Source organism: Bombina bombina, chromosome 1, assembly GCF_027579735.1.
Source record: "Bombina bombina isolate aBomBom1 chromosome 1, aBomBom1.pri, whole genome shotgun sequence".
NCBI classification, from domain to species: domain Eukaryota; kingdom Metazoa; phylum Chordata; class Amphibia; order Anura; family Bombinatoridae; genus Bombina; species Bombina bombina.
The window spans coordinates 1,020,682,891-1,020,709,432 of record NC_069499.1 but is presented as its reverse complement, the minus strand read 5'-3'; the positions used below and the strand labels follow the sequence as shown (position 1 = coordinate 1,020,709,432).

At 38.4% G+C, this 26,542-nt stretch overlaps 1 protein-coding gene across 4 annotated transcripts in view; it reads right to left on the bottom strand.

Annotated features, from left to right (window-relative positions):
- Positions 1-26,542, bottom strand: part of EPB41L1 (erythrocyte membrane protein band 4.1 like 1) — a 418,010-nt gene that overhangs the window by 75,776 nt on the left and 315,692 nt on the right. For 2 of the 4 annotated variants that reach the window (XM_053715997.1, XM_053715935.1), the window contains exons 14-16: positions 25,985-26,143; positions 25,728-25,832; positions 1,071-1,181 (exon numbers count right to left, since the gene is read on the bottom strand). In XM_053715997.1, the coding sequence (XP_053571972.1) occupies positions 1,071-1,181; positions 25,728-25,832; positions 25,985-26,143 (375 nt within the window). Of the gene's footprint in view, positions 1-1,070; positions 1,182-3,376; positions 4,577-25,727; positions 25,833-25,984; positions 26,144-26,542 lie in introns of all 4 variants that reach the window. The other 2 variants (XM_053715999.1, XM_053715962.1) reach the window with 2 other exon arrangements.

Sequence of the window (26,542 nt, the reverse complement as noted above, 5' to 3'; positions counted from 1 at the left end):
TATATTTAAACTAAATACACAGTGGAATGACTGAATGTATGTCTGGTTAAAATTGCTTGTACTGGTTATTGCACACAATTTGTTGAATAAGGGCAAAAATCTCCACTTGTTAAATAAATCCAAGTATGTGGGCATGGGATATAAATTGGATAACCCACATTACTATATTTAAAGGGACATGAAACTCAACATTTTTATTTCATGATTCAGATAGAGATTATTATTTAAAAAAAGTTTCCAATTTACTCCTATTATCAAATTTGCTTTGTTCCTTTTTAATTTGTTGTTGAATAGATATCTAGATATGTAGTGTGTCCATATGGAACACTACATGACAGGAAAAAGTGCTGTCATCTATTACTCTTGCTAATGTATAACATTGTTGCAAAACTGCTGCCATATAGTACTCCAGACACGTGCACACTCCTGAATCTACCAACCTGCTTTTCAACAAAGGATAACAAGAAAACAAAGACAATGTGATAATAGACGCAAATTAGAAAGTTGTTTAAAATTGTATGTTCTATCTGAATCATGAAAGACAACTTTTTGGATTTCATGTCCCTTTAATAATAAAAAATGTGACACCTAAATGAGGTGAACTATTGGTTTAAAAGTTTCAAGAGAAACTTGCAACATATATCCCTTATGTTAATGGTTTATGGTACATCAGCATTGGGTTTAAATGGGATTGACTTGTTAGTCCTGAATACAAGTTTCTCAGTAGTGTCATTTAAAGGACCAAGCTAATCATTATTCTGAGTTCAAAAGCATGCAGCTGAAAGTGAAAAAAATAAACAATCTTTGTCATAACCCAACCCTATGATAAACCCAAGAAAGGAAAGGCTTACCCACATTTTCTAAAACATTTAGCATATTTTTTAATGTGTTTAAATGACTATATGTGACATATGTCTGCATGCAGAGACAGAAACAATTATAAAGACATAGACATAATTTGTGTCCTTAAAACTAGCAACCAATGCTCTGCGTGGTAATGTACACCTGTGTCTTGCTCCAGGAGCATTATTCCCCAGTAGGATTCAATCAGGGCAGGACTGTGTCCTGACCTGAAAAAGGACTGTCCCAGTTTTCCTATAACCATGATCCATCGGGGACACCTCTCTGAGTGCAGATGGGACATCCCTTTCCTCCCAGGATGTTGGTTCAAGGGGTTGACACTAAAGTGGGAGAAAAGGATTCAAGTGAGGGAGATACCCTCAAAGAAACAGCCAGACCATTGCAGGATGCAGGCCATGGTGGCAGCGCAGGACAGTATCAAAGCGAGGCCAGAGGGATCCAGTTTCACTAATCAGTGTTAAATCAATACCATAAAATGTTATAAAATAATCAATTGTGGTATTCTTAGAGTTAAGAGAACCAAAACCATTAACTCTAACACTAAAAAGTGGTTTAGCTGTAATGGGCAGCCTAATCATATGGGTTGAGAGGCATATATTGAAATACAATAACTGAAAAGCTAAGAGTTAGAAAGACAAAAGAGAGGATAAATGTAAAAGGTTGGATAATAAGAGAAAAGGTCAATTAAGCAGAAGCAAAAAGAAAGACAGAAACAGGAAAAAAAGAAAATGTAGCTAAAAAATAAACAAGGGTACAATTAAACTGTGCAAAATATAGATAAAATACAATCGAAGAAATGAATGACAAAACATTTTCCCTTATGGAATAGCAGCAGCCAACTTCAGCTTTCTCCTTCAGTTTTCTCCTTCAGCGGCAAAAGACGTTCTGGGTTTGTGTCTAGTGGCGCCAGCCATTCCCTGGGATCAACGTGTAATTAACAATTAGTACACAGGAAATCCTCTGCAAGTAAAGAATCCAAATGGTGTAGAACACACAGACAACCAGGACTACTAAATGGAATATACTCAAAGATGAAAGTATATATAAAAGCCTCCTCAGTTTTATTGAAAAATTCCAGAGCAGGAGTCGATTAGGCTCCAAAGGTGTATTTACTGGAAACACAGCTGATATAATAAAATCTCAGCCCGTTTCAACTGTGTGTACTGTCTTTTTCAAAAGATAAATAACTTCATCAATACAGAGCCTTGTATTGATAAGGTTATTTATCTCTTGAAAAAGACAGTACACACTGTTGAAACACTGTTGAAACGAGTTGAGATTTTATTGTATGAACTGTGTTTCCATTAAATACACTTTTGGAACCAAATCGATAACTGAGGAGGCTTTTATATATACTTTCTTCTGTGAGTATATTTTATTTGTTAGCCCCGGTTGTCTGTGGGTTTTACACCATTTGGATTCTTTACTGGCAGAGGATTTCCGGTGTACTAATTGTTAATTTCATGCTGATCCCAGGGAACGGCTGGCACCACTACACAAACCCAGAAGAAGAAAAGGAACCTGCTATTTCTAACATTTTAAATGCCCTTTCTGGATAAAACACCACTTTACAGTATAATGTATTAATAAACTGAAAAAAGCACAAAATAACTTACATTCATTTTGAGGTTATAGTATTTTAAGGCTCAGTATATCCTCATTCCATACCAAGATACTGAGCTTTGGCAGAACACACTACAAAAATACACCCTGAAAAGAAGCTTGCTGCCAGCGTCTCCAGAACAATAATTTTTCTCAATAGAAATGCTTAATCTTTCAGGGTGATTTTGTCCAAAAATTGAGCAGCAGGAGGTTGAAGTTCCAATTTAGGTGACCTTAAAAACAATGTGAAGTAGTTTTAACATGTCAGCATCATCTGCTGTTTACTGGTATTGATCCAACACTGGTTAGTGAACTGGTTCCTAATAGAGCAGCACAAAAGCAAAAATAAATAGAACAAAATAAAAACAAAAAACAACGGGCTTAGTGCGAGGATGGGGGACAAGGAGATGGGATGGAGATTAGTAACCATTCATGTGCAAGAGTTTAAAGGTGCAACCCAGCCATCTCAAACCATTTTATTAAACTATGCCGTACCTCTCAAGCACTGATTTCCAAGATGGTACACAAAAAAAACTGTTGTGACTTCTGGAGCACTGTGAGATATTTTAGTTGCACAACATTCCATGACAGTTTTTTTTTGCTATTTACTTGGCAAAAAACAACTGTGACTGCACCAATCTACCCTCTCTCCTGTCGCCTCTCCTTGGCTTCCATGCACCTTGCTGAAGATATTGGGAATGATATATATTAGCCAGACTGTGCTCCAGCCAGAAGCAGATGGTGGGAGTGTTTTGGCACAGACAGGTAGACAGTTTCCACCACATTACTGTGCCCCTTTGTACACAAAAAGGGGCCTGCGTGCCATGCCAAACCACAACACACCCACACACAGCAGCCTTTCTTTTAGCCCCTCCCCCCCATACACATGCTGCTCTGTGAGATGCACAGTTACCGCAGCATCCATTAGAGTGATTTCACAGCCAGAGTCTGGAGAAGAGATGTCTCCTGGAGTGTCTGTTGTAGACTCGACTGGACTTGCATCACCTCCTTGGTGCTGTTGGGGACTGGGCTGGAGCAGAAGCCTCTTAGATGGGTTGTTATATACAGATTCTTCTTGATGGTTTCTGTGTGTTGTTACTGGTAGTGGAATTATGGTGGGTAGCATAAAGTGAAGAACTGGAGGACCCCAATCTTCCAGTGCTGATTCCTCATTATCCCTACTTTGTGTCACTTCCAGAGGATGCTCTGTAGCCTGAACAACACCGGCCCCGGTAGATGTTACCAACGTATCTCTTAAATATTCCTCACTGATAGTATCTTCTTCTGGCTTTTCTAACTTTATAACATCAACTGTGACATAATCCTGGGTGAACTTTTCTCTTTCACTTGTTAAAGACCTGGCTTGATCTAGCGAGTTGACTTGCTCCTCTGTGTCCATAATATGCACCTGCTCATTTCCTGGTGCTGCTGAACTATCCTTAACCTTATTGTTATCTTGCGCCCTGAGCTGCTGGTACCCAGAATTCTCACACCATAACAAAGGTTTCTCCTGCTCATCCCACTCTATATCAACGTCTTCAGCTGCATCACTGGCTTCTTCTTCAGACAAAAGTAGCCTTGCACCCTTGAGTTCCACAACACTCCTGGACAAGCCGTTGTCTCTTTCTGATGTTTCAAGTGCTACACTTTCTCTCTCTTTTTCCATAGTGTGAGATATATTACCCTCTCCTTTCTCTTCATTATCTCTTCTTGGCACTGATATTTCTCTCTTCAGCCAAACAATAGATGACTCCATGTTCTCTCCTTTGACTACCCAATCCCTGTTGTCCTCAGCAGGTGCTCCATCGGGAGCAGTCCTAGCTTTGACCTCAACATCGTCCCACTCACTGGTTACCATCACCAATCGCTCCTCCCTCTCAGTTAATCTGATTCTTCTCTCAAATGCCTTTGGTGGATTTTCTGGTCTCTCTGATTCCCTTTCATCTTGTTCCACATCCTTTTTTTGAAACGTTTGTTCCTTGTACATGTGATTTTCCTTTTCTGAAGGTATGTCTGGTACAGGAGACTGAATTTTTTCTTTCTTTCCCTCCTCTTCAGGGGATGACTGAACCACATCTGCTGGTCTTTCTATAAAAACCCAATGCTCTGTTCCCTGCATTTTAATCGGAGCAAGAGGAGTTAGCAGCTGATGTAAAGTGACACTTTTCATATTAATACTTTGCTGGTTGAGTGAATTTAATAAGTAACATTTAAGATGCGCATATATAAGTTTTAATTAATTTACATTATCTGTCTAATACTCAGGTGATAAACATTCCATACAATATAACGATGTTGCAAATCTACAATATGATAATGAAATTGCTGCTTAATATATTTTTGCTGAAAAGTTATAGAACAGTAATAGTTTTGCTGCACTGCATAATCCAGCAAATATGTAGATCATGAATACATTTACTGCCCTGTATAATGGAACTTAATGTTTAAGTGCAGATAATGAACATGCTTTGCATATTGTACAAAAATATCCGATTTGATTCACTAAGTTCTGCATGCTTCAAAAAAATTAGCAGGGTTAATTCACTAAACTAAAAAACTGAGAATCTCTGAATTTCTCTTCAGAGAAAAACATCTAAAATCTGTACAGTATTAAACTGAGCTTGTTTATTATGTAGAGACCTGAAAAAAAGTCTTGATTAAGATAACCTTTCTCCTATAGTGAAGATACTAAGGTACATATAAATGGTAATAAAGTGTCTAATTACTGATACTGATTATCTAGGATTTTCTCTCATATTCTTGAGATTGGCAGAAAGAAAACTTCACAACGACTCTCTCCTTATATTTATCACCTTTATTATGGTAGTATGGGCTGTAAACTCTGCTTCAGCCTTAAGAGCTTATTATTTTGTAGAGATGAAGAAAAAGGATGTTGAACCCACTCCTCCTACATGCAGATTATCTGACAACAATTAGATCCCATAGATATATTGGTCTGTATTGGTCCTCACTAGAAGCAAGAAAATACCCCAAGAGATCCAGATCAAACAAAGAGTGTGTTGGGTTGTTCCAGCTTTTCTTCAATGGATCTTCAGCTCTGTGTGCCTTTCCGGTTCACTAATGGTCACATGCTTCTCCAGTGACATATTTGGCATACCTTCAGTTGCTTCTACTTCAAGAGACTTATTTGCAGAGAAAGGGTTAATAAAAGATGTTCCTGATTAGTGGCTGGTTCAACATCTTCAATATGCTTAGGCTCTTCCTGCATGAAAGGCAGCATATTAAGTGTTCTCCAGTACTTTGCTTTGATGTGGGATATTGGGATGTTAGTTTTCCTTTATTTAGGATGAATGATTGTTCCTCTGGAGTGAGGCAGATTTGCTCTAGTCATATGTTTATTGGGGAAAGGAAATATATATATTTTTATACATATATTACAAGAGTGGTAATGGTACTCCTAATGTGGATTTAAAAAAATACTGATAAACTGGATAGCAAACCTTTGCTACAGGAATAATAATAATTGTGATTTGGCCTCATTTATCCATACACAATTGCCTCTACCTTGCAACATTTGGGAGATCTACTTGTTCACCAGATTTGCTTTTTTGTAATATGGATGTCCCTGTTTAAAAAAACAAAACAACAAAATCATAATGTTTTGCTTTTATGTTTGTAATGCACATTACTATACACCAATAAACCAGTGAGACGTCACGTCTTAAAGGGCCATAATACCCAAATGTTTAAACACTTGAAAGTGATGCAGCATAGCTGTAAAAAGCTGACTAGAAAATATCACCTGAACATCTCTATGTAAAAATGAAAGATATTTTACCTCAAAAGTTCCTCAGTAGCCACATCCCATTGTAAAGGATTTCTAAGCAGCATATTAGTATGATTGTCCTGGGACAGCTGAAAGGATGAGCCTCATGCACTCTCATATTATTTCCCTATTCAGATTAGGGAAGTTTACAATGAAATCTCATGAGAGTTAAGTCAAATCTCATGAGATCACAGTAAAAGAGTTCATGACCTCAGCACTGCTGATGCTGATTGGCTGCTGTTCATTTCTTCAGTTTTTTTTTTTTTTTTTTTTACCTGCAGCTGGGAGCAGGTGAAGTATAACTTTTTACACAGAACTTACTCTGCTGAGCTGAGGAGATTGTGAGGTAAAATATCTTCTTTTTTTTCATAGAGATGATCAGGTGATATTTTCCTGTCAGCTTTTTACAGTTATACTGCATCAGTTTCAAGTGATTTAGCATATGAGTATTATGTCCCTTTAAGCCTCTGTTGCATGTTCTATTAGCTTCAAATCAAAATGGAAAGCTTTCACCTACCCATTTTTTAATGCAACAAAGTATTTAAAAAAAGGTGCCCTTTCAGGAAGTTTTATAGCTTCCTTTCTCTATAAGCCTTCTTCAAATGAACTATTCCCACAGAAGTTCACACTATGGGCTACACTTGTGAGCCTGCTTATCACAAGTTAAGAAACAGAGATCATATGACATCTGCTTATTAACAACTCTGATCTCAAAACTTGTTTGTTTGGGGTTTAACAGGCCCTGATTTCCTTGTGCAGTGATAACTACTGTGGGCAGAGGATGAACAGTGTCCTTCACCCACTCACCATGATTACCTTGTCCCTCTCTTACTTGTTAAATGGGACCCTATAGGTCCTACAGAAGGATCAATTCTTGTTCTAGGGACTGTTCTTAAATTTTTGTGACAAGTTACAAGCATAAAGGTTTTGTGTCTGTTTATCATAATGAGCTATCCAGACAAAAGGTAGTGCCTTCAATTGCAGCAGTTATTTTGAAGGGCAGGTATTCTTTCAAGGAACTTATGGCACAATTTTTTGCTATTCTGCATTCTATTTACAGACCAGCCATTTCTATTGCATCTGTGATTATTTAGCTTTCATTCCTCATGGACTAAGCATTTATGTTTACCTCTCAATTAAAGCTTGGGTAATTCATGCATATGTTTTTATTTTTATAAAATAGATCCCACATGGAAAACACTGAATTTCTTCTTCAGTCTCTGTCTATGATTATGGCATTCAGTCAAATTTCTAATTCTCTTGCTTAGTAAGTCTTGTTCATTTCCAGTATAAGACCTTACATTCATAGTTAAGTTTACTTCCTTCAAATCTTGTCTTCAATCCACCAAGCTGGCTTGAAGTTCAAGCATTCCAGAGTCAGTCTCTTCCTTTGGGAGGCTGGGTGAGACCATTTAAGGTTTGCGACTCATAAAGGCTGTGACACACTGCAAGCGATGCAGCGCGAGGCAATGCAGCTGCTTCGCACCGCGTCGCATCGCTTCTGCAGTTAAATTATTTCATCTCTGAGTGCTCAGCTACGCGACCTGACGCAGCAGAGTGCTCAGAGATGAAAAGGCAGGACACACTGAGCGTGCACAGCTGCATCTACAAGCTGCGCGCCACTCCGCTTGCAGTGTGTCACAGCCTTAAGTCTGTCAATAATATTGTTTCAGAGGGTTAAAAGATTGATTTTTATCGAGCCAGCAAGGTTTTCTACTTTTAGGGTCCTCATGATCCTGTGAAGGAAAAAGATTTTTAGCAAATTATACAGGAACCTCTGGACATTTTCTGGTTCCTCTGTCAAAATAAGTCAATATTTTTATTAAAAAAAACCCAACTCTTTACTTTTCAAAAAAAAAAAGAGGAAAATTTAAATCAGTTTTGATATTTTCATGATATTTTCCAAGCTCAATTTCACTGCTCTAGCAAAAGAGAGATCACAGGGGACATCAGTGCCCTCTTTGCTGTTTAATATAATGGTAAAATCATTATTAAAGGAGCTGATGCCTTGCCCTTTTCTCTGTGTTTCCTGAATACATCTGGCAATAGATTTTGTCTCTGGCTGGAAATAAACCATGAAGACAATTCCTCCACGAGGTAATTTATTTGGCATGGCAACTATGCTTAATATAAGATCTTTGCAGCTACGCTTATTTCTGCTTGCCTAACTGGACAATTTCCTCCACAAATAGTCTGCCAGGAATGGCTGCAGTCTAGAATCATCTCAGAACTTTTTTGCCAATAAAAATTCTGGAGCTCAGAGCAATTGTTTCTTAAGATCTGTATCTCCCATTTACTTATGCATCACGTCAGGTTTTAACTAGAAAACATGACTGTGGTTGCATATACCAACCACCAGAGGCACTCAGATCAGTCTACAAGGATGCTTCTCACAAATTTATTTGAGTGATAACTGAGGTTAATCTCAACATTTCACCAGATTTTAACTCAATTGCTAAATTGAACATCTTTAACAGGCTTCACCATCTATTCCATGTATGCTGAAATTTCGTTAAGATGCAGAACATTTGGGATTTGGCTGTTTTGCTTCAGTAGACAACACCTCTTCTTTCAGATGCAGGGATTTTTTCCAGTTTATAAGCATATAATAGTCCATGGAATTTGAATTTGTTTCTGCAGGTTTTGAAACTTCATCATGTCGAATCAATGCATAAGCTCTCTTTAAAGAGGTTGAGGATCTGATGTCCTGTTATAATCTTCCACCAGGATAAATCATTTTTTTGTAATAAAGATATATCACTCTCAAGGTATTAAAGGGCCACTAAACCCTAAATTTTTCTTTCATGATTCAGATAAAGAATACAATTTTAAACAACATTCCAATTTACTTCTATTATCTAATTTGCTGCAATCTTTAGATATAATTTGTTAAAGAAATAGCAATGCACATTGGTGAGCCAATCACATGAGGCATCTATGTGCAGCCACCAATCAGAAGCTACTGAGCATATCTAGATATGCTTTTCAGGATAGAATATCAAGAGAATGAAGCAAATTAGATAATAGAAGTAAATTAGAAAGTTGTTTAAAATGGTATTCTCTATCTGAATCATGAAAGAAAAAAATTGGGTTTAATGTCCCTTTAACTCTGAGATTGTTGTTCTGTCCTGATATTAAGAATGACCTGGATGTTGTTCTACATAGGTCTGCTGTACTTAAAGCTATTAAATTTTATTTGGAAACATATTAGCAGGACCTTTTTTTGTCCACCCTGACTCCAAAAATTGGCAAAATATTGTTCAAGGTTTGTTTTGGTTAGATTAATTGTTTTTCTGTCCTTATGTCCTATGAGATCAGTAAGAGATCCATTCTTCTAGAGCCATTTCTTCATAATAGTTTAGGTTTAATTAAGTTCATTATGTTATACCTTAGTTTGTTTGCAATGTCTTGCAGACGGTCCAAACTCAAACCTATATATATAATCTGATATGAACCCACCAATCTGGACTCATATGTTATCATAAGAATATAAGAGAAAACAAAATGTATTCTTAAAATAAAATAATTTCAATCTATTTCAATTTATAAGACATTATGGCACCCCTGACACACCTTTGTGTGTCTGTCTCATGACTGAGTCATTATTAGGGAAAACCCAATTTCTTCTTTATCCAAATAGGTCTTATACTACTTGAGAAATAAAGTTTGCAGGAAGATGAGAACATTTTTATAAAACATAAATACTACCTACTCCAAATGACATGACGTTATATACACAATCAATAAGGAAATCAAACTGTTTTATTATAAGTATTAATCATATTAATCTTGTTTTTAACTTGCATACTAAATAACGAAGCTCAAACTAATCAAACAGATAAACAGACAGCTAATCTGAATTCATGTTTTCTCATGACCCAAATAAAATGAACCCAAGACTCTGCAGGAGCTATAATCCTTCTATATAAATTACAGCTGTAATCCTGAAAATATTATTTTTTATCTCTAGTGACTTACAAAACACCAGCCATCCTTTCTCTGTTGTTGGCTTATCTATTGCCCAAAATAAATTACAGGAGTTTTTTCTTGCATTAGGAGCAACATTAAAAAGAGCACATAACATAAGAGCCAATGTAACACAATTTGATTTTGTATGCATTGTATTGGTGCTTAATTTTAATGAACTAATCTGACTGTGCAACTCATTTCCCAACAGATGTTACCTAAATGGTTTCTGGAAAATGGGACTAAAATTCAGTATATCCTATTTAGCACACACCCAAAAAGTATAAACTGTAGCAAAAAACAAAAAACGTTTTGTAGCTTTTTTCAACTAATCCCTCTCTGCTTTTTCGTTAGTGGTTATTATAGAACTAAAATATGTTTAAAAGTGGTACACCCAGTATATTTATTTTCACACAAAAAGTCTCCAGCTGTGATTAATTAAAAGACCTTTATTTTTCACACAGGGTCCACCAACATACAGCGATGTTTCGTGCAGACACTTAGTCCTTAATCATGCCTGATTAAGGGCTAAGTGTGTCTGAAACGTCGCTGTATGTTGGTGGACCCTGTGTGAAAAATTAAGGTCTTTTAATTTATCACAGCTGGAGACGTTTTCTTATGTGGATATGTTGGTGGGCATGGTAAGCCTTCTCTGTGTTCTGTAAACTGAGGGTGCTGTTTCCTATTTCTACTTATACTTACACCCAGTATATTCCCAGTGCCGCCCCTTCAAAAGGTAATGGCTGGATTAGCCAATCAGCAGCAGCAGACAAGATAGTAATAGTTGTGTTGTATTTGTACTTGTACAGCTTCAATATTTGTGTTGCCTGATAATTTTCTTCTATTGGTATCTTATTATTTCATGTCCAAGCATAGAAGAAAGGAATAAAACTGAATAAAAAATATGAACTAATAGGTCACCTATAAACCAATGTAAACTTAAAAAGCCATTGACAACTTGTATGACATAAACCTGCCCCAGCTAGACCAACACAGTAAATGCAAAGTCCTACTGATTTCAGATGTTTCAGCCACGCCGATAACAAGTTGAAAGTTATGGGTTGCGCTTGAGCAAAAGCCCAAATAGCATTAGAAGAATTAAGTGTAAGGGTTAAAAAAAAGTTTCACAAAACACATCAAAAACATTAAAATAAAGTGTTACAGTGAAGATCCAGATCAAGTGCACTCACTTCCTCATTTAACATCCACCGGGGTGCATATGCAAAAATGTATTCAAATTCAAAAGTCACAAGGACACTGCAGCCCTCACCGGATTTTTCAGCATAAAAAATTCAGCTTTATTTAACAAAAGTTAAAATCCCATAGCCAAAATGTTTCGGTGTCTACCTGACACCTTTCTCAACAAGAATTATGGCCTAACAAACATATCCACCACACCCCTATTTATACCCCATTCTAAACAGTTCCTGTTTGCTGCAGCCAATCCGGATACTTAGATGGATCACATGTAGTGTATTGAACTTCAACAGAGCCGCATGGTTAATTAGCATATCCAATTGTGTTTAATCACGTGATGATGACATCACCGCTCACTACATACAGCGTCCACGGCACCCGCTCTATCTGATCACCTGCAGCAAACCAGCTAATCCCATTAATTAAAGAGACAGCCCGCCCTTCTAAAATTACAGTGACTAATTTCTAACTACTACTTTTAAATACACTGCTATACATAAACACAGGGGCTAGAGCTTACTGACAACTTCAAGTCTCAAGGAGTATGGTATAAACTTATGTCAGTGTCACAGACCCAAGGCAGCAAATGTCGTATCCAGAATTCCTATTGGGACATATTTTAAACTAAGCTAGCTCAGTTAATTCATATAAATAGGCTGAGATCTAGCATTGTATTGAGTCCCTTTTGGGCTACAGTGTCCAATCGATGAATCCATTGGGTCTCAGTTTGAAGCAGCTTCTTGTGTCTATCCCCTCCTCTTTTTAATGGGGGTATGTAATCTATCAACATTGTTTGTATACTGGCTGCTGTATGTCCAGCCTGTACAAAGTGGAGTGCCACCGGTTGGTCTGAAGTACCCTTATCTATTGACTCCCTGATGGCACAGCGATGGTTTGCCATGCGCTCCCGGAACGAGGTTATAGTTTTTCCCACGTACACCAGAGAAAACAGACATGACAAGATGTATACCACATAGTCACTTGTGCACGTCAGTCTATAACTGATCTTATAGCGTCTTCCATTAAAAGAATGGTGGAATATAGGGCCTGTGATCATGCTATTGCATGTTGTGCAGTCACCAAATTTATAGCAGCCCAATTTTCTTCTTCCATCCAACCAGGACGTTTTCTGATAGCACCTTGTTGGGTCATTTTGGACCAACATATCCTTTAGATTTGGAGCTCTTCTGTACACCATTCTTGGTGGCTGTCTGCACAATATCCCAGTTGTTTTTTATTGAATTTTCCAATGTCCTGTGTAGGGGGGTGTACGTGGTGATGAAATTTAACACCTCTTTTGGATGTTCTTTCAATTTCTCCCTGTTCAGCAGCATAGCTTGGGTCTGTGGCTTGAGTTTCTCAGATGTTTCTTCAATGTTTTTCCATCTGTAGTCTCTCAGTTTTAATTTTTCTTTCATAGCCACTTCTTGGCTGGCCCTGGTACTGTCCAGGGTATTGTTGCTTGCCACCCGCGTGAGCTGAGAGATCACACCTCTCGTTTGATGTCCTCGGTCAAAAAACTATTGGCCATTAATAACGAGTTTCTATCTGTTGGCTTTGAGTATAGTGAGGTGCCAAAACATATCTATCATCCTTCTTCACCTTTGAGATATTAAGAGCTAAGAAGAAAATTGATACCATGCTATACTCAAATTTAAAATGTATGGGAGAGTCAAGGTAATTCAGATTATTATTCCATTCCTCCAGGTCCTCGGAAGACCCCCTCCAAATTAGAAAAACATCTCCAATGTATCTCACATCAAATTTTACATTTGATGACAATTGTGGTCTCATAAGATAGGTCTCATACCATAGCATATATAGGTTTGCATATGCCGGTGCCATGTTGGAACCCATAGCAGTTCCTGCTGTTTGTAAATAATAGTCAACTTGAAATAATTCCTTTCTAAACAAAATGATAACTCCAGCAGGAACTCTATGGGTGGAACGGCATATGCAAAAGAAAAGCTTACCATGGATCTGACAGCCTGCATTCCCTCAGCATGGGAGATGACAGTATATAGGCTGTCCACATCCATGGTAACCAAGATATCATCACCCCCAAGCCATTCAACCATTGCTAATCTTCTTAGAAGAGTGGAAGAGTCCAAGAGGAAAGAGAAAGAGTTCTTAACCACTGGATGTAAATTGAAGTCAATGAATTTAGCTACAGGTGAACAAAGCGAACCCCCGGCGGACACAATTGGTCTGCCAGGAGGGTTCACCAACGATTTGTGCACCTTCGGTAGCAAATATAACACCAGTGTTACTGGGTGGTCTGTCACCATGTAGCCAAATTCACTTTCATCAATTATGCCAGCCTTAAATCCATACTTCAATGTTGTATCAATTATTTTTTTAAAAGCATTGGTAGGATTACCCTTCAGTTTAGTATACACCTTTGTATCAGCAAGTTGTCTAAGGGCCTCTTTCCTATAATCATGGTAATTCTGGATGACTATAGACCCCACCCCTTGTCAGCAGCATGTATAATGATGGATGTATCATCTTGTAACAAGCGTAATGCCTATTTTTCCACTTTTGTTAATTTAGAAAATTGTTTTTCAACCTTTGATTGTTCACAATCATTTAACAACATCCTTGAAAAACTTTGTATAGAAGGATTGGTGTTAGGGGGATCAAATTTTGAGGGTTGTTAATTTTAGTCTGTTCTTTGTCCCTAAAAAAACCTTTTGTTTTAATTGCCTCTGCAATCTATAGATATCCACATTAACCTATAATTTATCCACCTTTGGAGTCGGGACAAAGGAGAGACCTCTAAGCATTGCTTGTCTGGGGTGACTTGTCTTCATGTGACCAAGGCCTCCCTGCTGGGGCCGAAACGTTATGTATTCATTCTAATAAAAGGTGATTGATTTACTCTCTGGTGCTGGCTTTTTATGCTGCCGTGAAGCTACTGGGATATGCACCAGATCCTTTTTCACATGCTGCTTCTACTTTGGATGGATTCATATGGCCGTGCACAGTGTTGATGGTGATGCTGGTGAGTGCTGATCTTACTGTAAATTTATATATGTATATATATATATATATATATATGTGTGTGTGTGTGTATGTGGCTTACACTGCTTCATTTGTTAATCATACCACTGTCCACAGTTAGAATGACTGTCCAAGAAAACATGACAAAACATGTACATTAAGATTCTGTAGTGTTAAATAAACTTTATAATGCAAAATGAAGGTGTTATAGTCATTTATAAGAAAATCTCGATTAAATCGCAATCATGTTTAAAAAAAAAAAAAAAAAATCGCGATTTGGTTTTTTTTGCCCATATCACCCAGCCCTACTCTGTACTTTAATTTCATTAATCTCACTCATTATCAAGTTTTATAATCTGTTTCCTCAACCACTAACAGAATTAAATCATAAGAACACTTGTTGAGGATTGAACACCATTTTCTACAAAAACAGAATTTATGCTTACCTGATAAATTACTTTCTCCAACGGTGTGTCCGGTCCACGGCGTCATCCTTACTTGTGGGATATTCTCTTCCCCAACAGGAAATGGCAAAGAGTCCCAGCAAAGCTGGTCACATGATCCCTCCTAGGCTCCGCCCACCCCAGTCATTCGACCGACGGACAGGAGGAAATATATATAGGAGAAACCATATTGTACCGTGGTGACTGTAGTTAGAGAAAATAATTAATCAGACTTGATTAAAAAACCAGGGCGGGCCGTGGACCGGACACACCGTTGGAGAAAGTAATTTATCAGGTAAGCATAAATTCTGTTTTCTCCAACATTGGTGTGTCCGGTCCACGGCGTCATCCTTACTTGTGGGAACCAATACCAAAGCTTTAGGACACGGATGAAGGGAGGGAGCAAATCAGGTCACCTAAACGGAAGGCACCACAGCTTGCAAAACCTTTCTCCCAAAAATAGCCTCCGAAGAAGCAAAAGTATCAAATTTGTAAAATTTGGCAAAAGTGTGCAGTGAAGACCAAGTCGCTGCCTTACATATCTGGTCAACAGAAGCCTCGTTCTTGAAGGCCCATGTGGAAGCCACAGCCCTAGTGGAGTGAGCTGTGATTCTTTCAGGAGGCTGCCGTCCGGCAGTCTCATAAGCCAATCGGATAATGCTTTTAAGCCAAAAGGAAAGAGAGGTAGAAGTCGCTTTTAGACCTCTCCTTTTACCAGAATAAACAACAAACAAGGAAGATGTTTGTCTGAAATCTTTAGTAGCCTCTAAATAGAACTTTAGAGCACGGACAACGTCCAAATTGTGTAACAAACGTTCCTTCTTTGAAACTGGATTCGGACACAAAGAAGGTACAACTATCTCCTGGTTAATATTTTTGTTAGAAACAACTTTAGGAAGAAAACCAGGCTTAGTACGCAAAACCACCTTATCTGCATGGAACACCAGATAAGGAGGAGAACACTGCAGAGCAGATAACTCTGAAACTCTTCTAGCAGAAGAAATTGCAACCAAAAACAAAACTTTCCAAGATAGTAACTTAATATCTATGGAATGTAAGGGTTCAAACGGAACCCCTTGAAGAACTGAAAGAACTAGATTTAGACTCCAGGGAGGAGTCAAAGGTCTGTAAACAGGCTTGATCCTAACCAGAGCCTGAACAAAAGCTTGAACATCTGGCACAGCTGCCAGTCTTTTGTGTAGTAAGACCGATAAAGCAGAGATCTGTCCCTTTAGAGAACTTGCAGATAATCCTTTCTCCAAACCTTCTTGAAGAAAGGAGAGAATCTTAGGAATTTTTATCTTATTCCATGGGAATCCTTTGGATTCACACCAACAGATATATTTTTTCCATATTTTATGGTAAATTTTTCTAGTTACAGGTTTTCTGGCCTGAACCAGAGTATCTATCACCGAATCTGAAAACCCACGCTTTGATAGAATCAAGCGTTCAATCTCCAAGCCGTCAGTTGGAGGGAGACCAGATTTGGGTGTTCGAATGGACCTTGAACAAGAAGGTCCTGTCTCAAAGGTAGCTTCCATGGTGGAGCCGATGACATATTCACCAGGTCTGCATACCAAGGCCTGCGTGGCCACGCAGGAGCTATCAAGATCACCGAGGCCCTCTCCTGATTGATCCTGGCTATCAGCCTGGGAATGAGAGGAAACGGTGGGAATACGTAAGCTAGGTTGAAAGTCCAAGGTGCTACTAGTGCATCTACTAGAGTCGCCTTGGGATCCCTGGATCTGGACCCGTAGCAAGGAACCTTGAAGTTCTGACGAGACGCCATCAGATCCATGTCTGGAATGCCCCATAATTTAGTTATTTGGGCAAAGATTTCCGGATGGAGTTCCCACTCCCCCGGATGAAATGTCTGACGACTCAGAAAATCCGCTTCCCAATTTTCCACTCCTGGGATGTGGATCGCAGACAAGTGGCAGGAGTGATCCTCCGCCCATTGAATTATTTTGGTCACTTCTTTCATCGCCAGGGAACTCTTTGTTCCCCCTTGATGATTGATATAAGCAACAGTCGTCATGTTGTCTGATTGGAACCTTATGAATTTGGCCTTTGCTAGTTGAGGCCAAGCTCTGAGAGCATTGAATATCGCTCTCAGTTCCAGAATGTTTATCGGGAGAAGAGACTCCTCCCGAGACCATAGACCCTGAGCTTTCAGGGATTCCCAGACCGCACCCCAGCCCACTAAACTGGCGTCGGTCGTGACAATGACCCACTCTGGCCTGCGGAAGCTCATTCCCTGAGACAGATGGTCCAGGGTCAGCCACCAACGGAGTGAATCTCTGGTCTTTTGATCTACTTGAATCATTGGAGACAAGTCTGTATAATCCCCATTCCACTGTTTGAGCATGCACAGTTGTAATGGTCTTAGATGAATTTGTGCAAAGGGAACTATGTCCATTGTTGCAACCATCAATCCTATTACTTCCATGCACTGCGCTATGGAAGGACGAGGAACAGAATGAAGCACTTGACAAGAGCTTAGAAGTTTTGATTTTCTGACCTCTGTCAGAAAAATCCTCATTTCTAAGGAATCTATTATTGTTCCCAAGAAGGGAACTCTTGTTGACGGGGACAGAGAACTCTTTTCTTTGTTCACCTTCCATCCGTGAGATGTGAGAAAGGCTAGAACGATGTCCGTATGAGCCTTTGCCTTTGACAGGGACGACGCTTGTATTAGAATGTCGTCCAAGTAAGGTACTACTGCAATGCCCCTTGGTCTTAGAACCGCTAGAAGGGACCCTAGCACCTTTGTGAAAATCCTTGGAGCAGTGGCTAATCCGAATGGAAGAGCCACAAACTGGTAATGTTTGTCCAGAAAAGCGAACCTTAGGAACTGATGATGTTCCTTGTGGATAGGGATATGTAGGTACGCATCCTTTAGATCCACGGTAGTCATAAATTGACTTTCCTGGATGGTGGGTAGAATCGTTCGAATGGTTTCCATTTTGAACGATGGTACCCTGAGAAATTTGTTTAGGATCTTCAAATCCAAAATTGGTCTGAACGTTCCCTCTTTTTTGGGAACTACGAACAGATTGGAATAAAATCCCATTCCTTGTTCCTTTATTGGAACTGGGTGTATCACTCCCATCTTTAACAGGTCTTCTACACAATGTAAGAATGCCTGTCTCTTTATTTGGTTTGAGGATAAGTGAGACTTGTGGAACCTTCCCCTTGGGGGTAGTTCCTTGAATTCCAGGAGATAACCTTGAGAAACTATTTCTAGCGCCCAAGGATCCTGAACATCTCTTGCCCAAGCCTGAGCAAAGAGAGAAAGTCTGCCCCCCACCAGATCCGGTCCCGGATCGGGGGCTACTCCTTCATGCTGTTTTGTTAGCAGTGGCAGGCTTCTTGGCCTGCTTACCCTTGTTCCAGCCTTGCATTGGTTTCCAGGCTGGTTTGAGTTGTGAGGCATTACCCTCTTGCTTAGAGGATGCAGAATTAGAGGCTGGTCCATTTCTGCGAAAGGGACGAAAATTAGGTTTATTTTTAGCCTTAAAAGACCTATCCTGTGGAAGGGCGTGGCCCTTTCCCCCAGTGATGTCTGAAATAATCTCTTTCAAATCAGGTCCAAATAAAGTTTTACCTTTGAAAGGAATGTTAAGCAATTTTGTCTTGGATGACACATCCGCTGACCAAGACTTTAGCCAAAGCGCTCTGCGCGCCACGATAGCAAACCCTGAATTTTTCGCCGCTAATTTTGCTAATTGCAAAGCGGCATCTAAAATAAAAGAGTTAGCCAATTTAAGTGCGTGAACTTTGTCCATAACCTCCTCATATGGAGTTTCTCTACTGAGCGACTTTTCTAGTTCCTCGAACCAGAACCACGCTGCCGTAGTGACAGGAACAATGCATGAAATTGGTTGTAGAAGGTAGCCTTGCTGTACAAAAATCTTTTTAAGCAAACCTTCCAATTTTTTATCCATAGGATCTTTGAAAGCACAACTATCTTCGATAGGAATAGTAGTGCGTTTGTTTAGAGTAGAAACTGCCCCCTCGACCTTGGGGACTGTCTGCCATAAGTCCTTTCTGGGGTCGACCATAGGAAATAATTTCTTAAATATAGGGGGAGGAACAAAAGGTATGCCAGGCTTTTCCCACTCTTTATTTACTATGTCCGCCACCCGCTTGGGTATAGGAAAAGCGTCGGGGGGCACCGGAACCTCTAGGAACCTGTCCATCTTGCATAATTTCTCTGGAATGACCAAATTGTCACAATCATCCAGAGTAGATAACACCTCCTTAAGTAGTACGCAGAGATGTTCTAATTTAAATTTAAATGTCACAACATCAGGTTCAGCTTGATGAGAAATTTTTCCTGAATCTGAAATTTCTCCCTCAGACAAAACCTCCCTCATGGCCCCTTCAGATTGGTGTGAGGGTATGACAGAACAATTATCATCAGCGTCCTCTTGCTCTTCAGTGTTTAAAACAGAGCAATCGCGCTTTCTCTGATAAGTAGGCATTTTGGATAAAAGATTTGCTATGGAGTTATCCATTACAGCCGTTAATTGTTGCATGGTAAAAAGTATTGGCGCACTAGATGTACTAGGGGCCTCCTGCATGGGCAAAACTGGTGTAGACACAGTAGGAGATGATGTACTATCATGTTTACTCCCCTCATTTGAGGAATCATCTTGGTCAATATCATTATTTGTGGCAGTACTGTCCTTACTTTGTTTGGACGCTATGGCACAATTATCACATAAATTTAAATGGGGAGACACATTGGCTTTCATACATATAGAACATAGCTTATCTGAAGGTACAGACATGTTAAACAGGCTTAAACTTGTCAACAAAGCACAAAAAACGTTTTAAAATAAAACCGTTACTGTCACTTTAAATTTCAAACAGAAAACACTTTATTACTGAATATGTGAAAAAGTATGAAGGAATTGTTCAAAAATAACCAAAATTTCACCACAGTGTCTTAAAGCCTTAAAAGTATTGCACACCAAATTTCAGAGCTTTAACCCTTAAAATAACGGAACCGGAGCCGTTTTTCAATTTAACCCCTATACAGTCCCAGATATAGTCTTTGCTAAGACCCAACCAAGCCCTGAGGGGAATACGATACCAAATGACGCCTTCTAAAAGCTTTTTCAGAGATTCTTAGATCCTCACACATGCATCTGCATGCCCTGCTCTCAAAAAACAACTGCGCATTAATGGCGCGAAAATGAGGCTCAGTCTATGACTAGAAAGGCCCCCTGACTGAAAAAGGTGTCCAATACAGTGCCTGCCGTTTTATAAACGTTCCCCAAGATTATAAATGCCAATTATTAGCCTAAATCTGAATAATATGCACAAATAAAGCAATCGATTTAGCCCATAAAAATGTCTACCAGTTTTTTAGCCCATAATAAGCCCTTTATTCTGTTTGTTTTTGACTAAGAAAATGGCTTACCGGTCCCCATGAGGGGAAATGACAGCCTTCCAGCATTACACAGTCTTGTTAGAAATATGGCTAGTCATACCTTAAGCAGAAAAGTCTGCTAACTGTTTCCCCCAACTGAAGTTACTTCATCTCAACAGTCCTATGTGGAAACAGCAACCGATTTTAGTTACTGTCTGCTAAAATCATCTTCCTCTTACAAACAGAAATCTTCATCCTTTTCTGTTTCAGAGTAAATAGTACATACCAGAACTATTTTAAAATAACAAACACTTGATAGAAGAATAAAAACTACATTTAAACACCAAAAAACTCTTAACCATCTCCGTGGAGATGTTGCCTGTGCAACGGCAAAGAGAATGACTGGGGTGGGCGGAGCCTAGGAGGGATCATGTGACCAGCTTTGCTGGGACTCTTTGCCATTTCCTGTTGGGGAAGAGAATATCCCACAAGTAAGGATGACGCCGTGGACCGGACACACCAATGTTGGAGAAATTCAAAATTAGACCTGCATATTGTATGAACATTTCTAACCCTAAATCCTCTAGGGATTTGTGATAGTTTGACAAATAAACAGAGTGCAGATGATGATCAACTCCCTTTTATGTAAATTAAGCAATTTATGATAGACATCTAGGGGTGTCTCACCTCTCAGCTCACGAGGGTCCACTGTGACATGTATACGTTCTGAGTCTTCTTCAGTGAACATAAAAGCATCCTTGTTCACTGTGTCTGTGATGGTATTTGTGAACTACCTTGTGCCTCCATTTTAGTCAGTCCACTCGAAACACAGCTGTGTTCTCAATGTAGCAGGTACAATAAAAACAAAGTGTACATTCAATAGGAAAATGTAGAAAATGTCCACAAAAACCTTTTCCTTAATCAGTTATAGATCCCAACTTAGCTCAATGTGAGGGTGCCACTTGTAAAAATACAACAGTGAAGATCCAGATCAAGTGCACTCACTTCCTCATTTAACATCCACCGGGGTGCATATGCAAAAATGTATTCAAATTCAAAAGTCACAAGGATACTGCAGCACTCACCGGATTTTTCAGCATAAAAAAATCAGCTTTATTTAACAAAAGTTAAAATCCCATAGCCCAAACGTTTCGATGTCTACCTGACACCTTTCTCAATAGGCTAACATTCAACAAATTACGGCCTAACAAACATATCCACCACACCCCTATTTATACCCCATTCTAAACAGTTCCTGTTTGCTGCAGCCAATCCGGATACTCAGACGGATCACACGTAGTGTGTTGAACTTCAACAAAGCCGCATGGCTAATTAGCATATCCAATCGTGTTCAATCACGTGACGATGACGTCACCGCTCACTACTACTTGTCTATATATGTGTATACATGTGTATTTATAAGTTTATATTATATGTGTAAATATATGTGCACACATATGCATATATATACACATATAAACAAACATATATACACACACACATATATATATATATATATACACACACACACACACACACTTTTCAGCCCTTTCCAGTCAAATACTTTAAAATATGCAATATAATTTTTAATACATTTTAATATGTTTTAATGTTTATTGAATAGAAATACTTGGAATTCATAAGTTCTTTTTATTTTTAAACATTTATTTAAATATTTTATATATATATATATATATATATATATATATATATATATACAGTATATATATATATATATATATATATACATACATATGCAATATATATCTATAAATATATATCTGTATATTTTCATATAGATATAAAGGTATAGATATATATTTTACAACAACAACAATATATATATATATATATATATATATGTATATTTAAAACTAACTGAAGAACATAGAAATGTGAAGTATTCCTAACGCACCTTCAGCTTTAGCACAGTTGATCTAGCTCAGTGTCGGTTTAGAAAGCGAACTATAAAACGAAAAGGATTTCTTTAGTGCGCCCCAAAGAAATCTATGGGGAGAGGGAGTTAGCAAATTAACTTGTAATACCAACACTAACGCAACAGCACAAATTTTTCACCTTGACCACAATTAGCATTCATGATCAATAAAAAATTAACGCACCACTTGAAATCTAGCCCTAGATCTTCCCCAGTCAACTGTAAGTGCTATTATTGTGAAGTGGAGGTGCTACTGAATGTTGAAACGAATAACATGTAAAAATCACCTATCATCTATTACATCACACCCTGCAGAATTCCAAACTACGGCTGAAAGCACAAGAACTGTGGGTTTCCACGGCCGGGCAGCTGTATACAAGGTTCACATCAACTTGCACAATGCCATTCATCAGCTGTAGTGATGTAAAACATGACACTTTTGAACTCTGGAGCAGTGGAAATGTGTTCTCTGGAGTGATAGCTTACACTTCACTATCTGGCAACCTGATGAAAAAATCTGGGTTTGGTGGATGCCAGGAGAACGCGACCTAATGGAATGAATAGGGCCTACTTTACAGTTTTGGTGGAGGAGGGATAATGGTCTGGGGCTGTTTTTCAGGGTCATCTTAGTGCTACAGGATATTTTAGACAATTAGGTTAGGGCCCTTTCCTGTTCTTGCCTGGCTGTGCCCTGTACACAAAGAGAAGTCAATGAAGACATGTTTGATGTGTTTGGTGTGGAGGAACTTGAGTGGCCTGTTCTCAACCCCATTGAAAACCTTTGGGGTGAATTGGAACGCCGATTGCAAGCCAGGCCTTCTCTTCCTCCATCAGTACTTGACCTCTAAAATGTTCTTTTGGCTAAATGGTTGCATATTCCTAGACACTTGCAAACTGTTGTGGAAAGCCTTACTTGATGATTGACAGATGTGATAGCCACAAAGGGGGAGGGGGGGGGGGTGCGTGTCTCTATTTTAATGCACATGGGGTGTCCAAGATGTGTGATGGTCAGATGTCCACATACCTTTGGCCAGACAGTGTATGTGTGTGTATATATATATATATATATATATATATATATATATATATAAATATAAATAAATATATATATATATATATATATATATATAAACACATAAACACACACACAGCATTCCCAAAAATATCTAGAAAAGGGTTATAAGATGGCATTCAGAAATATTGCCACTGGAGTTTTCTCTGCATTCTTTTGCTATTTTGCTAGAAAAAAAATAACACTACAGTATTTATCAACTGATATAAATAACCAAGAAATGCAACTGGTCATATTTGATCTAATTTCTTCTTAAATTCAGATCCTCTCATCATTCCTTAAACAAGCCTACTTATTATATTATTCTCCAGACAGACCCTACCACTGGTAACATAACTCAGTTTTCTCACGCTCTTCCCTAGAATTTTAGTGGGAGTTTCCTGACACCAAAATGACACAGAAAGCAAGGACACATTTTCTATTTTCAAAAACGTATTTAAACATGGCATTTTATATTTGAATACCAGAAGTATACGGTCTATAATAATTACTCCTCTACTAGCAGTTAATTTGAATCTGTGCATTGAAAGTAGTGCCCATAATACCACTGTAATACATTCTGCTGCTGGCCTCCTATTCTGGATGCAGATAAGAATAATACATTTAATCCTACTTATCAATAAAAAAGTCCCTTTATATTATTTCAAGGAAGGAAGTTTGGCTTGAACAAACATAATGTGTAGGCGTGCACCAGAAGACAGCTACATCTCTGTTTTGCTTAACTATTGTCATAGGCAAATGGGACATATTTTAATCTTAAATAAAGATATTCACAATACACATGTATTAGCAAAACTGCTTCTATTAAGCACAGATTATATTCAAATATCCCATGTAAACTTGCATTCTGACACAAGATTCAATATAGCCTGTTCCTGAAACTGATATATTGGAGGGAAAAAGCACTGCAACATCCCAATTTAAAAATGGCAAAACTTCAAAAAGCCGTTGTGACAGCCGCTGGTTACAAGTTCAGCTTTATTATAATCAATTTAGCTGAATCTATCTCATAATCATTCACTTCTCGCCACAAAAAACAGTTACACAGTTAAGGATACCAAAATCAGAAACCCGGCTTTAAAAACTTACAAAACAGACTACTTGAAACAGGAAAAATACACCTTTTATATAACAAAACATACACACAAATACAAACTGAAAAATTAAAAGAAAAAAGAAAGAAGAACAAAAACGAGACAACCTTGGCAGCTTTGATATAGTGAGACACGACCAGAAGATGAGATACTTATTTACATTACCCCTGTTTCAATCATGCTTTCAAAGTTGTTGAGGTTGTGTTTGTTTCAACCACTTAGCGATAGGTTCTTGTATCATATGCAAGATTTTATGAATTGGGCAACTAGAGATGTTAACGGCAGGAATGCCCACTAACAATACGCTTGGAAAGATGAAGGTGAAGCGAGGCTCAATGAATTTAGAACATGATTTGGCCTTTACCACAAGAACTTCAGCAACCTTACAAGAATCGATGAATCTAGCCCATTACGTACATTACTCCATGCACATTGAATCCTAAAACAGCAGTACTGGAAATAATATAATTTTTTTTAAAAATGAATTCAGATGGATTTTAATTTTGAGTTGTATGTCCCTTTGAATAAAGTCCACTTTTTTTGATGTTTAATCAAAAGTATTATTCAACAGCTGAGCATATTTTGAAGACTAAAGACCTGAAAGGTCCGTCTGAAACGGAAGTTAAGACCACTGCTCCTTAACTTCTTCGCCACCTTTAAGGTGGCGGACTGAAATCCTCCAGATCCGTATTGCATGAATTATGGCACTGCTAACGGCCGATTGGCCGCCAGTGAGCAGGGGGCGGCGTTGCACAAGCATTTCACCATAAATGCTTGTGTAATGATAAAAGCCGACAGCGTATCCTGTCGCCATTGAGCGAGGTCGAGAGGACATGATTTGCTACAGTGAATCATGTCCGCTCGCCTTTTAATAAATCTACCCCCAAGACTGCTCTTGTGCTGTCATTGGATGGTAATGTTGGCCATGAGTCCTCCAAGACAGTGTTTGGCTGCATGAAAAGAAGCTGCACAAGACAATTTTATACGTATCTACAACAGACAAAAGAGGAACGCATCCATTGACCAAGGGTGAGTGTAGTGACATTGTGCATTACTATTACAACACACAAAATACCTCCGTATAGGTCCTAACTTACAAAACTGTTTAGAGAAATTGAGGTAGGATACACTGCAAATATACACAACACTTATTCTTCATCCAATACATTCTTTGAACTGTTTTAAATCCACTGTTCTTAAAGAATTATGGGAAATTTTAAAAATCAACATCTTTTCAATGGATGGGATCAAAGTGTGTTGGTTTATTATAATGTGCACTTTTTAGAACTAAAGATATTGGTGTTTTATAGATAAACAAGTTGATAATAATAATAAAATGAACTTGCAGTTATGGGACTGATATTGTAAGAAAGAATGGAAAGGCACCTCTGGGGAAGCAGCCAGGCTTTTCTGTATAAAAACTTCGGAATCCTGAGCAGCTGCAGCAGAGTCCGGTACCTCCTCCTCTCCTATTGCTGTATCTTCTGCATCCTGTTTGAGACAGAAGGTGGTTAGAGAGAAGCAGATAACATAGAATGAAAAAGATAAGAGGAGAGATCAGCTTTGCATAAAAAAGAAGCATGCAGAGTGTATTAATCTATGTTACAAAGTCAGCAGCCCTCCCATAGAATGGTAAAACTGACCTCTGGTTTCGAAGATAAGGAGGTAGGTGAGGATGGAAGTCTCTTCTCCCTCCCTCGCTCTCTATGAACCAACTTGCTGTTAGGCTGTTTCAGGGTTCTTTTCAATTCATTAATACTGGCCTGATGCTTGAGAAGAACATCTTCTGATTTATCCAAAAACTGATAAAGGGATTATAAAAAAAAGAATCAGTTCCTGTATTTTATTTCATTCCCTATTGAAGAGAACTGGGTTCCTACTTTAAAGGCACATTAAAACTCATGTATTTCATGATTCAGATAGAGCATGCCATTGTGAACAACTTTCAAATGTATCAAATTTGTTTCATTCTCTTGATATCCTTTTTTGATGGAGTAGCAATGCACCACTGGGAGCTAGATGACACATTTCTTAAGCCAATGAGCAGGAGCATATATGTGCAGCAACTAATCAGCAGCTATCTCCCACTAGAGCATTGATTCTCTTGAGTCTACCTAGGTATGCCTTTCAACAAAGAATACCAAAAGAACAAAGCAAATTAGAAAATAAAAGTAGATTGTTTTAAATTGCATGCTCTATCT